Source organism: Festucalex cinctus, chromosome 15 (genome assembly GCF_051991245.1).
Source record: "Festucalex cinctus isolate MCC-2025b chromosome 15, RoL_Fcin_1.0, whole genome shotgun sequence".
NCBI lineage: Eukaryota > Metazoa > Chordata > Actinopteri > Syngnathiformes > Syngnathidae > Festucalex > Festucalex cinctus.
The window spans coordinates 8,793,934-8,811,365 of record NC_135425.1 but is presented as its reverse complement, the minus strand read 5'-3'; the positions used below and the strand labels follow the sequence as shown (position 1 = coordinate 8,811,365).

General features: G+C 39.6%; 1 protein-coding gene across 4 annotated transcripts in view; it reads right to left on the bottom strand.

Moving 5' to 3' along the window:
- Nucleotides 1-17,432, bottom strand: part of dcc (DCC netrin 1 receptor) — a 466,971-nt gene that overhangs the window by 159,092 nt on the left and 290,447 nt on the right. For all 4 annotated transcript variants that reach the window (XM_077498096.1, XM_077498095.1, XM_077498097.1 and 1 more), the window contains exons 9-12: nt 14,423-14,577; nt 14,087-14,235; nt 10,893-11,031; nt 4,116-4,165 (exon numbers count right to left, since the gene is read on the bottom strand). In XM_077498096.1, the coding sequence (XP_077354222.1) occupies nt 4,116-4,165; nt 10,893-11,031; nt 14,087-14,235; nt 14,423-14,577 (493 nt within the window). The remainder of the gene's footprint in view (nt 1-4,115; nt 4,166-10,892; nt 11,032-14,086; nt 14,236-14,422; nt 14,578-17,432) is intronic.

The following is a 17,432-nucleotide window of genomic DNA, read 5'->3' as shown; positions in this document are numbered from 1 at the left end:
GCGGCTCGGGCCCGCCGCCGGCTCCGCTCCCCTAGTATGTGTGTGTTTGTGTCGGCTGGTGCCCGTATAATGGTACTTTAGTTTGAATGCGCCAGCGCGACACTTTGCTTGGACGACTGTGCCAGCGCGACACTCTGATTGGACGACTGTGCCAGCGCGACACTCTGATTGGACGACTGTGCCAGCGCGACACTCTGATTGGACGACTGTGCCAGCGCGACGCGCTGATTGGACGGATGTTCTGGCGCGACGTCCTGGGCGGTGGTCGTCCGCCCCTACGCCCTCGGTGGAGCAGCTCCAGCCCTCTCCGCCAATCGCCGACTACCACCTGGCCGGACTGCTCCACAATAAAAAGCGCTGCATTGCCGCTCCTCGGGGCGGCTGGAACTTCTCAGTGCAGCTTGCCTCGTTCGTGTCTCTTTCGTTTTTGCTGTTGGTATGAGACACTCGCTAGACCCGTGAGCTGGGTAACCCATTTTTGTGCTCTTGTGTAGACTTGTATTATTTCCCTTTTGGTTATTGTTGTTTCTCCTCCGTTCTGTCAGTTCTGTCAAATGCGGTTATTATTTGTTCACCTTCCACTTCCACTCCCTTGTCAAACCCCTGCCTGAAACTTCAATTAAACTACTCAGATGTTAAAGTCAACCCCGTGTTTATCTACTCTATATTTTCTGTTATTGTGTTACTTCCCTTCCCCTTGACGAGCCGGGCGTAACACAACCTCTATGCAGGAGGCGATTACCACATACTCCCAGAAGACCGCACACAAGACTCCACAAGGCCAACAGTTGAACACTTTTTTTCAAGCATCAAAAATACATGTAGATGGTTTGGCGAATTGCAGTGCACTCTCCAGGATTTTGCTGAGTCCATAGAGCTTGTTCACTGATCCAGGATGAAACCCACACTGCTCCTCTGAATCTGAGATTTGATTTCCCAATGGAACCTCCACTCAAGAATCCCTCAAGAGACCATACAAAGGAGGCTGAGGAGGGTGATGCCATACAGTTTGAACCACCCCAGCTGCCGATTCAGAGGCACTAACCCCGATGTTGCACAATGTTGCAGAGGCTTTTGAGCCAAGATGCAGCCCAACAACATCCAAAGGCTTTACAAATTCTAGGTGGACCTTATTCACATTCAGATGCTTACTCAGATGCTTAATTTATATGAAATATAATCTGTTCATCTTCTACTGTACAGCTGCTACTACCTGCTACAATGGTACTCGGAAGCACTTCAGCATTTTATTACTTTTGATGTGTCTGACATTGTTCTCTCAACAATATGGCAACATCTGCGAAGCCTCCAGACAAACATCGACAAAATTTGGTGCACATCATGTGCATGTACGTTATTAAGGCTGGGACAGGTGTGCAAATCCCCTTTTCATTTTGGTTCCCATTTCAAAAGCTTATCACACCGCCGCATCACCCACATGCATGAGCAGAGATGCTTGCAGCTCAAATATACCGAGGCCAGCTGGGACACTCCGACTGAATGAAGAACTGGTTATGACCATTCTAGGTAAGCATTGAGGTTTCAAATGATTTGCATGTGGAAAAACAATCAGAAAAAGTGTGTTCTTAAGTAAGTAATAAAATCTGTTTACTAACAATCACTGAGAAACAACTAAATGAACATTAGATAATCAAAACAACAGTGATTGTTGATCTGAATTCAGTCTTTTGGGAAAAAAAGCTCATTCACTGTTTCTTGACATTGAACTGCGGCTCTGACATCATGCCATCGATCAGCCCTTTAAGCAGAGAAATATCAATCACATGCAGGAAAGAAAGTAAGCAGACAGAAACTAAATGAGGTCAGCTCTCTACAGACAGACAATCTCAACCTCCTCTTTATGGACATGAATTATGAGCCGTCCACATTATATTTGGAATCATTTTTCGTATTCTCTGATGCTGTCTGCCATGGACTAAATATACCATTGTCAGAAAAAGGCCTTGTATGTTTGTAAAATACACTTACAGTACTATGCAGAGAGTTACCCGGTCAAAATACACAAATGATAAAGAATAACAGCACATGTAGCAGCCATTTAGAGGGGAAGTTCTACCTCATGAAAACGAGTCTTGGCTCACCTCGTCTGCCTGCACAATTCTGAATAAGACTTTTGTTACCATGAAGACCGGGAGCAAGTGGTTACGGCTAGGCCAACGGTTAGTTGTATTCTCATAGCTCAAACTCTTACGAGAAGGACACCACATAGAGTGACATTTTCATTCACTGAGATAGCATTTCACTACCAAAATGCTGAATTAAAAAAGCATATAAAAGGTACAACAAGACACAATCTAACATATATATCCACACTAGATAAATACTGCACAGAATACACGAGTCAGCAGAAGGGCTCACAATGAGTTAGGATTTAACAACACGGTTACTCATTGGATCGAATTGTTACTGAAAAGAACATGCAGATATTTCGGGATTGAGCCGTTGGGCATTTCTAAAGAAATCCTAGCTTGTGTACTGATGCCCCCAACATGTTTAACTCATTTGCTCCCAAAATCATCGTAACATTTAAATATTAACAGTGTCCCAAAGACGTATTTATGTTTTTTTTTGTATACTAGAGCATACAGAAAGCTTTGATGCAGCCTCTGAACTAAAGAGAATGGTTGAAGTAATGGTAACTATTCCAAAAACATGCAGCAGGTGGCAGCAGAGTATAAGAGATCAACCTGGGCCATGTTGCAAACCAGTTCAATTACTCAGAATTTTAATTAGATTTGTGAATAATGATGAAATTTAGCTATATTCTAATGCTAATTTCTGCAAAATGGAAACTGATAAATATATATTTTTTTTTTACCTGATGAAAGAAGAGACTCTATCATTCTTTTGGTATGTTCCATCCATGTTTTTATAGCAATAGAACACAATATTCTGTGAGCCTTGCAAAATCAGTCCAAATCCAGTAAAACAGCCGGGAGCAAAGGGGGTTGCTTCAGTCAAAATGGCTGAGAGTGAATGAGTTAAGGACTTCTAATCCACATTTCATCTTTGTCTGTCAAGAGGATTATTACGTTCCCTTTTTAATATGTCTGAGTTTGTCTATGAATTCAGATTTGTCAAGAACTTTCCCACGAATCAATGCGAACAATAAATGAGCATGCCAACATGTGAACATATTTGTGGCGGATATCCATCAGTAAAATGAGGTTGGTTCACAAGAGAGAAACTGATGACTGATGGCAATGTCACACTTGCAATGTCAGAATAAACATAATCAATCACGGCCTGTAAAATCATGTTAATTGTTGTGGTAGTTTACATCAAATTCAATTAAAAGCTCATGACAGTTGTAAGTCTCTGTCAACATGCATACTCAATTTAAATAAATGTTTATAAAGTTAAAGTACAAGTAAGTACAATTCATATTATTGAAAGGAGGCTATTAAGCAAACATAAATTAACATGTCGAGCACATCCTGTAGGTTGTGGTTTTCTCTCTGTACGCTTTGACCTGAGCATCAATTATTTGTTTGCTAAATGTTTTCATGTTACATTTATTATTAATAAATTCCCCTCTTTCCATTTCCATTTCAAAAACTCATGTCATATTTTATGGGTTTCCCACGGAAGCGTGGAACTTCCATTGTGGCGTAAACATTCCTGAATACGTTCAAACGTAATGGCATGTATGTTTAAACGTATTTAAATGTGTCTGAATTCATTTGCAAGTACTGTATGTTCCACCGGAATTGTAAATACTCATTGCAAAATATTTGCAAACAAATACATTCGAAAATGATGTAATTAAACATTGTTTATTCGTAATTTTCATGATGCATTCTTATGTCTAGAATGCATGATTTCCGTTCAGCATTTTTCATCATTTTTCCGTTCATCAAAACACAACGGGGTATTATGGGAAAGTTTTTTTTTTAGCATTGAGCATTTCTAGCCTTTAGCAAGTATGTTGAAACATATTTGCAAATATGTTTGAACGTTTTTGCAAAATTTCTTGCATCCATCCATCCATCCATCCATCCATCCATCCATCCATCCATCCATCCATCCATCCATCCATCCATCCACTTTCTGAACCGCTTATCCAAATATTTGAAATTGAAATGTCATCTTACCCTGGAAAGCACAACTTCTAAGGTGATGTTCTGGGGAGGAGCACTGGGTACTGCATGAGGGAAAAAAAAATACAAAAATTGGTGAAGAGGTGAATTCATGGCAACATGCATAATCTGGTTTCTGAAAATGCAGACACAAACAGTATAATATATACAACTAAATAATTTCAGTCAACCAATTAAAATCACTTCTCACATCGCTACAACCATTTCATGATGATTCAGATATTTCAAAGGTAACACGTGAAAAGGTAATAGTTCTAAATAGCGTCGAGTAAATAGTTTAATGAAAAGGTAAGCAGTAAGCAGACAGATTAATTTCACTCATAGTCATGTTAAAAGCATCAACACTGACCCTGAAGTTCTCATGAAATAATGGACATTATTGCACAATATTGCTAAAATAGCTTAAGTGTTTTGTTTTGTTTAGTTTTTTTAGCCAGGAGCACATTCAACAAATAGAATTTCCCTGCTCGTCCATTAAAGAAAAAAAATCCGAAGTTGCATTGCACAGACATCTTATGTTCATCATTATTCATGTGTCATATCATCATAAATCCCTTGTACTGGCCATCTGCAGCAGCGTGTAACTAAAAATGCCTGCCTCAGAGAGTACTGCCTGATGGTATTTTCCTTGCAAGTATGCATGTCTCTCATGTTAAGGCCGTGCCTTAAAAGTCTGGCGTAGTGATGCGCTCCGAGGTGATGTTGGTGCTGTGACCCAAATACAAGCAAGGTTTTAGGGGTTTAACAGAGTCAAACAGGTAGCGCCGTAAGATTAAACCTCATTCTGTGACACCTTTAAGAGGAATACCAGATAGCTACTTAAACTAATGGTTTCATCGTCGTTGCAATCTTGCCAGCCTCTAATGTCATAGGCTGCGGGTATGAGTCCAATTATGAATCCACTGCGGCGATGTGCTGTGCGGCGACATTGCTGCTGTGACTTGAATAGGAATGAGTGGGTGTGGAGTGATGCTGAGTGAAGTTTATTTACAGGGCACCACTGAAATGACTGAGACGAGAACGGATATTTTATTCTCCACATTGATATATATATATATATATATATATATATATATATATATATATATATATATATATATATATATATATATATTATTTTTTTTTGGGGGGGGGGGAGACGTCGTCACTGTATGGTGTTTGTATACTATCCGCGTGCTCCCATGGGCGTTCTCTGGGTAAAAAACTGCATCTTAGAAGAATTAGTGTTTATATTGCCCATTGGTGTGAATGTGAGCGTGAAGGATTGATGGCCTATATGTGTGTTGTGATTGTCTGCTGACGGGTCTGGAGTGTTGAGCAACCATAATAAGGAATAAAGGGTTAGGGTTAGGGTTAGTAGAAGAAATAGATACTTGGAGAGATACAAAGTCTTACATTCCAATCAGTTGGGGGAATTTCTAGCCTTGCTCAAGGGCATAATTGTCCATATTTCAATCAAACGTGGAAACGCAAATGCATGTGGACAATGGAACAGCAATTGAAGAAATTTTCTTGGTTTTCGGTGCACTTTATGACAACAAAAGCAATATACTTCATTTTGACATTTTAACACAGATTGTCCATATTCAGTATGGTAACATTTCACTGGTACACAAAAGAGAGGAGTATGTTTAATTTCTGAAGTCGCAATGTATAACTCAGGTGTTTGATCCATGAATCGTACATTTCCAACCTACTGATGAAACTCTCCGTGTCCAAATTCACAAGAAAGCCGAAAGCCGAATTTGTTGCCGTATGACGTCAGTCCAGGTGCGACTCGACAACATGCACGGACTTACATATGAATGGACTGGTGATGTCAATGCGCCACCGACAAGCATCATTGATGGTACATACTTAACTTAATTGGAAATGTATTGGTCAATTCATGGTGCGATTGTATTGTACTTCCTTTCAGCTCAGCTTTAGAGACCAGATCGCAAAAATATATGCTAAATTTGGCATGTGCAGAGAAAGTCAAAATGTATAGTGGAATTTAAGGTAATACTGAAATTTCAACCACCCACCCCCCTCCTCAAAAATTAACCTGTGTACCAATAAATATTTTGTATATTTCTACTGTTGTGGTGTAAATTACACAGAGATATTTTTTAAATAATAATCAGAATTTCCTGCTTAAACTAGTGGGGGCACATAGAACATATTATTTATAGAAACATTTTGAATTGAAAAAAGTTTTTGATCTTTGTATTAATTTTAGCTTGACATGCCTTTTCAAAAAAAATATTTATTTATGTATGTCGGTGTGTGCCAGTGGGTGGGAGGGAAAGGTAAGCAACACCTGTCATGTATTCTTTTGTTGCGGTGACAGATCACGCTGGCTAAAAGTTGTCAGAGCACAGTCTGCCTCCTGTTTGCTTTCATGTCATGCATTTGATTGACAGCAGTCAAGGAACACCAAACAAAGTCTGATTGGCACACAGCCAGACAAACAAAGCATCACAATTGCTGATGCTTTGTTTAGCAAACCCAATGGGGAGGTCACCTTTGAATCAGTCACAGCTGAAAAGTTATTTCATGGACACGTTACATCCTAAAAGGACATATAAATTAATAAAGAAAAATGTAAAAATCATGGGCATCAATAGGGATAATATTAGTGTTAGTGTAATATGAATTATGTAGCAAAATCCACCTGTTTTTATCCATCACAGGAGGCAGCCATTTTGCCACTTGCTCTCAAATTGAAAATGACATCACAGTGCCACAGGGCTCATAGCAACTGAGAAGTTTCTTCTTTGTCCCCTTTTGAGGATTTTTAACTTCTTTTTTTTTTTTAACGGGTTGGGGGATTAGATCAAATGCTAATGTTTGTCATTGTTGGCTTGTGCAGCCCTTTGAGATTAAGGGCTATACAAAAAAACTTGACTGATTTGACTTTTATTCAGGTGCCAACTTTCCCAAAATTCTCACAGCGCGAGACTCGATTTTTGTTGTTTCCATCAACACTTCCAATTTCATTTCAATTTCATTTTGCATTTGCAGACCTCTCTCAAATTCCCAAGTTCTATGGTGAAAACCGTCAGTGACTTAAAGGTGCTCAATGCAAGAAATTGAATTTGGAATTGCTACTGCCACGTAGGGATGTAACAATAAGCGCGATATTGTGATATTGTGATATTAAAACTGCCACAAATAGTCGTCGTCATGTTCACGATATTTAAATGCCACACATCTGTGGAAAAAAAGTCAGTTTGACTACCAATTGTGCAAGTCTAGCACCCTCTGGTGGCTAGTTTTTTAGTGTAATTTAATTTTCATTTGGGATGTTTTGGCCCTTCTATGTTTAAAATCTACAATAATTGTCAGATGGATGGGAACATAATATGCCTGTGAAGCATGTAAATATGTGGAAGAACTCAATGTTGTTTGTGTGTTAACAACATAACATAATAATAATAAATATAATAATAATAAACATAATAATAATAACATAACATTGATGTTCTGTACAAAAGCACAATATTGTACTTTTTTTTTAGTCTGAGCTCTTTTTTTTTTTTTACCAACCTCCCCACAATATCGTGAGAATTATCGTATCGTGGGCTTCATATCGTGATAATATTGTATCATGAGGTTTGAATATCGTTACATCCCTACTGTCACGTGTGGCCGAAAAATGAAACTGCACACTCCCTTCTTCCAGCTAAGATGTTAATCTGCTAATTAGAATATGTTTGAGTCAAAAGTGGTCAAGTAAAAATGCTACTGTAAAGATATTTTTGGGCAAATTGCTCCATAGAACAGTGTCAAAGTGCAAAACCATCTTTTAAAGAAAGCGGTCTCCACCACTTGTTCGCCTGATGCCAACAATGTGCACAATTTGTAAGAGTGACTTAACATGCAATTTAGCCCCTGCTATTTGGGATCTTCGTGTAAGATTGCAATCTTCGCAAGTCACGCACAACAGGACCTTAGCGGCCATTATTTGGAGTTAAATTGGGTAGTACGTCTATTGGCTGGCCTGGGAGCGCTTCATGATCCCGACGTCTGGGCCTCTTTACTGAGGCTGCTGCCCTTGCGACCTCTTCATAAGCAGACGAAGAAGGATGGGCAGTTTGAATGTACAATGTCTTTCCACCTAACTGATTAACTGTCCGTAGCTTATCTATTGATTCAGCTGCTCATTGCGTGTGTGTGGGTGGCGACGGTGTGCATGTAGAAGTGTGAGCGAGAGTAATTATGCCACAAGTCATGGTTATCACAGAGCCACAGATGGGGAGATGCACAATACAACTCATTCAGTATCTGTGCTCACTTACTCTCAGATCATTGTGTCGTGCGACTGCAGCTGGACAGATGACTCCATTATCATTCAATGTCTATGCATGCAAGTTTATTTACGACAACATTATTTCTCAGGGCACCACTTGGGTCTACAATATGAGAAGATATTCTAGTCATAACAATTACAAGCTAGAATCTGCCAACAATATTTATTACTTTATTTTACTGCAAAATGTGAGGGCTTTAGACAAATATTCTTCCAGTTAATTGTGAACCAAGGACAAAAACTACAATTAGAATTGATTTGATACACTTGAATTGATAGAAATAGTTTTCTTTAAGCCATGTTTGTAAACAATGTTACCATTGTTGACCTGGGGTATATTCACAAAGCTGGTTTAGTGAGAACACTGAGTCAAGAAACCCTGAAATGTTCGGAAACTTTGCGTCTTCAGTTTCAGAAAGGGATGTAACTGAAACCAGAGGTAACTTTAGCTCGTGTCATAAAAAGAGGTCATTTAAGCTTTCAGTCAGTTACCGTTTTTTTCTCATACCCCTTTGAATGTTTTTTTTATATTTCATCTTAAGTCAAGTACGCTTCTCCCCCACAGGATTGCACCTAAATGAAATGAATTAATGATTTATCATTCAACAGATTTCTCCTGTCGTATTATTGTGATTGCAAAGGACCACATTTAAATTTACGCATTGACCATAGTAGCAAAGTTCTCCCACACTGCCTTCCTCTATGGGAACTGCTGCTGTTGTACTTTTTTTTTTTTTTTCTAAAGGCAGGTTCAAATTCACCATATGATCACATTTCCGGTTGAGAGGGGTAAAAAAAAAAAAAAAAAAAAAAACATGGACGCAGAGGGTGGTGCCGCGCTCAGCTTCCCCATTGCCATGGTGACTCAGCGAATTGGGGCTCCATTCAGGCCGTCTTTTAAGTCTGGTGGTACCTCCAGGTGCAACTACTCAGCGTTGATATAACGCACTGGAATCAGCTGTGCTGGAACCGAAAACGCCTATCTGAGGGTATGTCAGCTCGTTGTTCATGGTGAAAACATGGGGACACCATGCAGAGTGTCATCTTGAAACTATACCATGAAAAAGTGATCAATATTTAAGTATAAACTCCCCACTTCAAGTACTTTTCTGGTTGGGAGCATGTCTGCCAATTTTGATTTGGCAGGGTCTCGTAAACTAATGCATGTCAATTGCACTGAACATCATTAAGTTATAACCTACAAAGTGCAAAGTTACTGAATTGTATTAATCAATTTTACACACACTAATAGTTTTAGGAAAACAGAATGGCATCAAAAACAATGTGCCTAATTTTTAAATGTAATGATTGCATATGTTCTGCTCACATTAAGGATATTTCAGCAGTTATCATATTAACAGAGTGACAATCATAAAAATGTTATTTAAAAGCTAACATGCGTTCTTCTAGATAAATTACGTTCATTCATTTCATACTCTTAAGTTGTTGTTCATCTATTTTTTTTAAGAGATTTAGGTTAACGTTCTCAATTTGAACAACAGTGTCATTGACTTTCATTATTTTACTTTATGCATGCAAAATCTAATAAGTCCCAAAAAACAGAGCTCTGCTTTTTCTGTTGACTACTGAATACCCTCTATTAAAATGTTTTGATGTAATCCACCACATTTTAAAGCTCAAACGTCTCAAAAGCTGTTTGACGCGTGGCGTAATATTTTCAGCCTTTCACATTTTAATGTTCATTTTCAGTTATACTAAGAATACAACAACATATAAGACACAGTCAATCTACTGTTGAATATTTATTTCTCATTCTCATTGCTGCCACTTGTTCATTGAAAATAAGAGAAACTTATAACATAGCCAATAAAATTGTTGGACCATCTTCATGCATTTCAATAACCAAGTGGATTAAATGTCAGCGACAACAAACGGTAGCCCATCACGATATCAAAAAAAATAAATAAAAAATCACACAGAACAGACAATTTTGGTCCACGTTGAAATGTCCATAAATGTAAGCAAATATGTATGAAGTCAAGATGAATGTTACCCATGTTGACATGCTGCGTACACAGTAAAAAGATGAAGGACTTTAAACCCAGTTGAAAACAATAATGGAAGGACATATGATTTGCATATAAAGAGAAGTAGGACAGAGGTGTGCATGTGTGCGTTTGTGTGTGAACTTTATGAGAATGTCACAGTGAGAGGCGCTTAATTAAAAATCCAGGGTCCCCAGTGAAATGACTGACAGCAGAAGAGAGTAAGAGTTTGCGCCCATGCACACGTACGCACACGCACACTCACAAACCAACCAAATCATCCGCCAACCATGAAGCTTCACACAAAGATAGCTCGTATTAATACAAAAAAGCTTAATGTGGGGTTTAGGGTTTCAATGGCAAGAAATGCAAAATTTTAAATTCAGCATGAATTGCTTAGTTCGACGATAGAAATGAAAGTGTGGTCTATTCATCACCAATAGCAGGTCAAGGAAGAGGTTGAGAACTCACCATCTGATTGGGTGGTGACAATGATGTTCTCTGAGGCAGTGCCGGGTCCAAAGCGGTTGATTGCCAAAACGGAAACTGTGTACTGTGTGAATTTGTTGAGTCCCTCCATCTTGTAGTTTAGTCCATTGACATCGACAATCTGAACACACGCAAATAATAGGAATTGGACTTCTTTGGTGGATTTGCCAAAGCAGGGCCAATTTTTGAAATACAGTATGAAATAGAACTTAATGATTCTAACACAATATGTTGTATGGGCTGGAAGTGACGATAAGTGAGTGAAGAATATGAATATGAATCACACATGAATGGAATAGCATAAAAACATGCGTTTTCAGACAGTGACCAAACAGATACTGTAATAGTGAGACTGGCATCATCTATATCTATATGCTATCTATGATGTGTCCATAATAACATCAACTCAAACAATACTAAAGTCAGATGTGTAAATATAATTAAATGGGGGAAATGATGGCTGATGGTGACCAGTGCATTGACTCAATAAAGTTACAAACGGCCAAATTAAACAGGATATATTGTCATGACTCGAGTCATGCAGGAGGTATGTTTGGGGTTTAGACTCATGTCTGGGTTCACGCCTGGGTCAAATTTGAGTTCATGACCTGTTAAGTTGAGGTCAAGTGTCTGTTTTGTACTGATGTAACTATCATCTAGTTTCAACTAGTTTTAGGCTATGTGATGTCAAGGATCTTTAATGCTATGCGATGATAGGTGGTGACAAGAATCTTTAATGCTATGTCAAGAACTATCTGTAATGCTATATGCAATGTTTTGTGATGTCAAGAATCTTTAATCGCGTTACTGGGTCAACAGCCAATCAGATAATTCCATGTCAGTACTAGTACCCACTCTAGCCTCAACCAATGAGATCGATTCACTGTCTATATAAGCTGTCTGAGAAACGCGTGTGTTGCCGGATTATTAACTCTGTTCCTCGGTGTGCCTTCACAGCCCAAGTTAGCCTTCTCGCTGCTTTTCGTTTAAGCCAAATGTGTAAATAAAACGTTAAAGCCTTATTTGTGTCTGCGCTTTGGGATCCAACCCTTCAGCACATGAAACATATACTTGTTTACTTTTATTGTGTCTGATGTTGTCAGTTGTCACTAGAAAATCCATGTAAATTTTGTTTCTTAAACTGCACTTTGATACAGGACCATCAAATGATCGATCGATCGATCCATCCATCCCGCTTATCCAGCTGTTTGTAAATTTGCAGATACGTACAACCTGGCATATTTAAAAAAGGGCAATTTGCGTCATCGTGGGCGTGAACAGCTGAATTGATTTGGTGCCAATGAAAACTGCTCTTCTTACTCCCTTGAAGGCCGAATTTCACTCAACACTCGTGACGTGCGAAGATTTGACAAGTGGCCTAGTCTTGAATTTTCCGACAGTCCGGCGATGACTATTCGTTGTTCGTCACTGTGTGAACTGTGCACGGCGGCCCGCGACACGCGGCGATAAACGTTTAGCAACACGGGGGTGCTTGCCACTGGCCCGAAAATGGCCGGCTCATTCACAAAACTCACAAAATTCACAATGGTGTCTGGTCATCTCTTTCATTATCCGTCCTGTGTAACGCTGTGTGCTGCAGTGCCCTTCCCTCCAGCCTCCAATAGCTTTCCCTGTATTTACTTGGATGTATTTTGGGTAAAATGAAAGCTTCTTGACTATCACTGCCTCCAGTGGGAGTCTCGTAACCGGCCGCTTACCGTGTAAGCAGGGCAGTAGGGCTGTTAAAAAAAAAAAATCGATTCGGCAATATATCGCGATACTACAGCACGCAATTCTCGAATCGATTCAATAGGCAGCCGAATCGATTTTTTAACATCCTTTTTTGATGGAAAACAAAACGTCTAACTTTCACACATTAAGCATGAAAGAATGTTATATTAATGGAACATTAACCCTTAATATTTTATTTCAATGCTGTTCAAACATGAAAAAGGTTACAACCTGTTTGTTAATTACAGTGGCTCACTGACTGAAGTTTCAGATCAATAATAATACATTTTAATACAAATCTTTATGCCGTGAGCCGGCACCTTAACGTGGTGGAGGGGTTTGCGTGTCCCAATGATCCTAGGAGCTATGTTGTCTGGGGCTTTATGCCCCTGGCAGGGTCACCCATGGCAAACAGGTCCGAGGTGAGGGGCCAGACTAAGCACGGCTCAGAAGACCCCTGATGATGATGACTAAAAATGGATCACATTTTCCCTTGCCCGGACGCGGGTCACCGGGGCCCCCCTCCGGAGCCAGGCCTGGAGGCGGGGCTCGCTGGCGAGCGCCTGGTGGCTGGTGGCCGGGCCTGCACCCATGGGGCCCGGCCGGGCACAGCCCGAAGAGGCAACGTGGGTCCCCCTTCCTACGGGCTCACCACCGGTGGGAGGGGCCAAAGGGGTCGGGTGCAGTGCAGGCTGGGTGGCAGCCAAGGGAGGAGACCTTGGCGGACCGACCCCCGGCTACAGAAGCTGGCTCTTGGGACATGGAATGTCACCTCTCTGGCAGGGAAGGAGCCCGAGCTGGTGTGCGAGGCCGAGAAATTCCGACTAGACATAGTCGGACTCGCCTCCACACACAGCTTGGGCTCTGGTACCAGTCCTCTTGAGAGGGGTTGGACTCTCTTCCACTCTGGAGTTGCCCACGGTGTGAGGCGCAGAGCAGGTGTAGGCATACTTATTGCCCCCCGGCTCGGCGCCTGTACGTTGGGGTTTACCCCGGTGGACGAGAGGGTAGCCTCCCTCCGCCTTCGGGTGGGGGGACGGGTCCTGACACTGTTGTTTGTGCATATGCACCAAACAGCAGCTCAGAGTACCCACCCTTTTTGGAGTCCTTGGAGGGTGTGCTGGAGAGCGCTCCCCCTGGGGACTCCCTCGTCCTGCGAAATGTTTCGCAAATGGTCTGTTCGAATGAACAAATCTTTTGAGTGAGCGTACTGGAACATCATGAACTGATTCATTCTGTTGTCAGTTTAATTAAGATTTAGTGTCTGAGAAACTATTTGGCTGTTACAAACAACTGCGTGCATGACTTGGCGTAATAATGGGCAAGCAGTAGAAAATGGATGCATGAGTGTAAATCTGATCAACACAATAGTATTTGTGTAACTCCAACCATAGGATAGGGTGTGTTTTTGTAAGTGAGATGCATTCATCAGGTAAGGTGGTGACCTGTTCCTTGCTTGAAGGGCTTTCTGTCCACAGCACTCTGTAGCCCAAGATCGGTCCGTTTGGAGCACTGGGGGCCTCCCAGTTTATCTGGATGGAGGTTGACGACAGGGCTTCAGCACGTAATGACACTATCCTACTGGGTACCTGGACTATAGAAACACAAGAAAAAGGGGATAATTGTGATCATGAATTGAGGCTGGGGTCACATTTTATTTGATGTTTTTTAACTGGCACGTGACAGCCAACAATACCAAACAGAGTATGATTACAATACATGTATAGAACATAAACACGGGAGAAAATCAATAAATAAATAAGTGGATATTTTTGGCTTACGGTCTGGTTTAGTTGTGATCCTCAAGGGACTGGAGCTTTCTCCTGGTCCGACATCATTGTAAGCAATGACTCTGAAGCTATAACTCTCTTCTGGCTTCAGGTTGGAAACCATCAGTTCCAAAGATTCAGGCTCCGACACGTTTACTGACCTCTCCCTATAGCAGGAAAACAAGATAATTTTGTCACTATCAAGATTCAATTTCTTTGTTGGCATTGACTGTCTTGGACCTCTAAAACACTCTTTAGCCTGTTGAAAATCGCATAATCAATATCCTATTTTGAAATTCCACAGCATTAAAGACATCTACATTATGTTTCGTAACAATGCAGATAATCAAAGCGTAATCTATTTAATTCCCCTGTAACTACAGTTAATCCAACGATTACAGCACCGCTGCATTCTCTCAATCTTCTAATTACCAAAGCAGAGATGAGACAAAACCAGCTGCAGATGAGCCGTTTCATCTATTCAAAAAAAGCTGTGGGAAATAGATTTTTAGACTTCATATCCCACTCACTCGTAAAGCTTTTGATCAAAAATAATCAGACACAAGCAATGTCTAGAGCAGGGTGTCCAAACTACGGCCCGGGGGCCATTTGCGGCCCGCCGTCCATTTTTCAGTGGCCCGCAGCATATGCTAGAATGGCATTTGACTCAGTTAAAGTGAATTAATAAAAACAAAAATGTTTGGAGATGATCAAAGTAAGAAGGGAGGGTATCAACAAACAGGTGCCATTAAAGGTTATTTTAGTTAACTAAAACTAAAATAAAAAAAAACAATGTCCATCCATTCATTTTCTTGACCGCTTATTCCTCACAAGGGTCACGGGGAGTGGTGGAGCCTATCTCAGCTGGCTTTGGGCAGGAGGCGGGGTACCATGCCAGCCAATCGCAGCAAAAAACAATATTGTTACCAAAATAAAATAAAAACGAAAATGCTTTTTAAAAAACAAAAACTAACTGAAACTACATTTTATTATGAGAAAACTAACTAAAACTAACTATAATTGTAGCAAACGTCCTTTGTTTTAGTCTTTGATAATTAATTGAATGCATGAGCCTTTGGGGATGATTTGAAATGTGATTTTTAGTAGATTTATTTTGATATAAAAACCGGAATAATGACATTTGAAAGTATGTCACACAGAAGTGACGTCATCTAGCAGCAGCCAATAGAAAAGCACCTTCAGATGACGTCGCTCCCATGTTAAATATTGTGTACAAGTAATACACATTTCTTTAAAAAAAAAAAATAAATAATACTAATACTGAACCTAACAAACTGAACTAAACCTAAGCATTTTTCAAAGTACAAAAATAATAAAAACCAACAGAACCACCCTGAAAACTAATAAAAATTAACTAAAATGAAAAATTCCAAAACTTTAAAAACCATATTACCATATTACAAATAAATTGGTTTATATACTGTAGCATTTTTCTAAATATGCAAAAGCACAAATAAAACATTTGTACAACTTTTAGGACTAAACACAATTTCTCTTCATAACATTATGTGGCCCTTGCGTCCTTCTGATTTTCTGTATGTGGCCCTCAAATGAAAAAGTTTGGACACCCCTGGTCTACAGTTATAATAATAATAATAAAAAAAGTTCAAAAATGCTGAACACCAGTGTAAGTTCTGCATACTGTAAATGACTGCTAAACAGTTTTCAGAATGAATTTCCTGTATGCCATTGCTGACAGGAAAGTTACGTTTTCATGTCTGCTGATGGGACGTGAAATGAGAGCGTGAATATCATCCTCATGTCTTTGACTTATCCTCCGATATCGCTCAGTCAACTAGCTGTGTTCACATTGTGCAAGCCTGGCATCCCATAATAATAGACAATGCTACATTACATTTGAACACTTCTGCCTTTGGTGCAATTCTAAAACATTTAAATCCTTGTTAACACTACCCACACAATTTCCTTTACAATTGTTGGAGCAATTTTTTTCCCCCTTCTAATAATTATGTCACTCATATGTTATCATACATGCCTGTATTCTGTCATATAGAATTGTGCTTTGCCCTTGCTCGAGATTATGTGTAGGGAAGTAACGATAAGCACTATATTGTGATATTAAAACTGCCACAATATCGTCGTTGTCATGTTCACGATATTTAAATGCAACACATCTGTTTAAAAAAAAAAAAAGTCAGGTTGATTTCCATTTGTGCAGTTCTAGCACCCCCTGGTGGCTATTTTTTTTAGTGCAGTTTAATTTTTACAAGGCATGTTTTGGCCCTTATATGTTTAAAATCCACACAAATGGTCAGATGAAGGGGAACATAATGTGCTTGTGAACTGAGTCAATATGTGGAGTAAGTACCTCAATATATATATTTACATATAATATTTTTACAATATGTGTTATTGCTGTATAAGCACAATATTGTGACTTTTTTTATATCGCCAACCTCACCACAGTGTCGTGATAATATTGTATCATGATGTTTGGATATCGTTGCATCCCTAATTACGAGTGACACTTTTGTCAATACGTTGAGGTCTCTGAGCCGAGGTTTCCCTCAGCAATGTCGAGGTTTCCTATTCCATCTCTTCCATGCGAGCTTTCTTCCGTGCAAGCAGTTCTTCCAGGTGTATTTTTGTATATATTGCCCTTGTTGGTTTTATTTGAGCTAAGCAAAAGACTTGATACAGTTGATCATAAATTTTTCATTATAAAACTGATACTGTAGATATGAAATTCAGAATGTTGCCCTCAAGTGATTAATTAGTTACTCTGCCAAAACAGAGCAATTTGTTTATTTGAATGGCGTCTCATCATTTTTTACTTTTTTATTTATTTTTTTAAGAATTATCTCTGGGGTAGCCCAGGGATCAATCTTGGACCTTTATTATTATTTTTAATTTACATTTGGGACTTGCCAATGTCTGGTAACAATCTTCTTCCTTTATTATTTGCTGATGATACGAGTTTATTAACGGTTGGTGATGACATCTGATCAAATCTCTTCTAAAGCTGTCTGCTCATAACCTT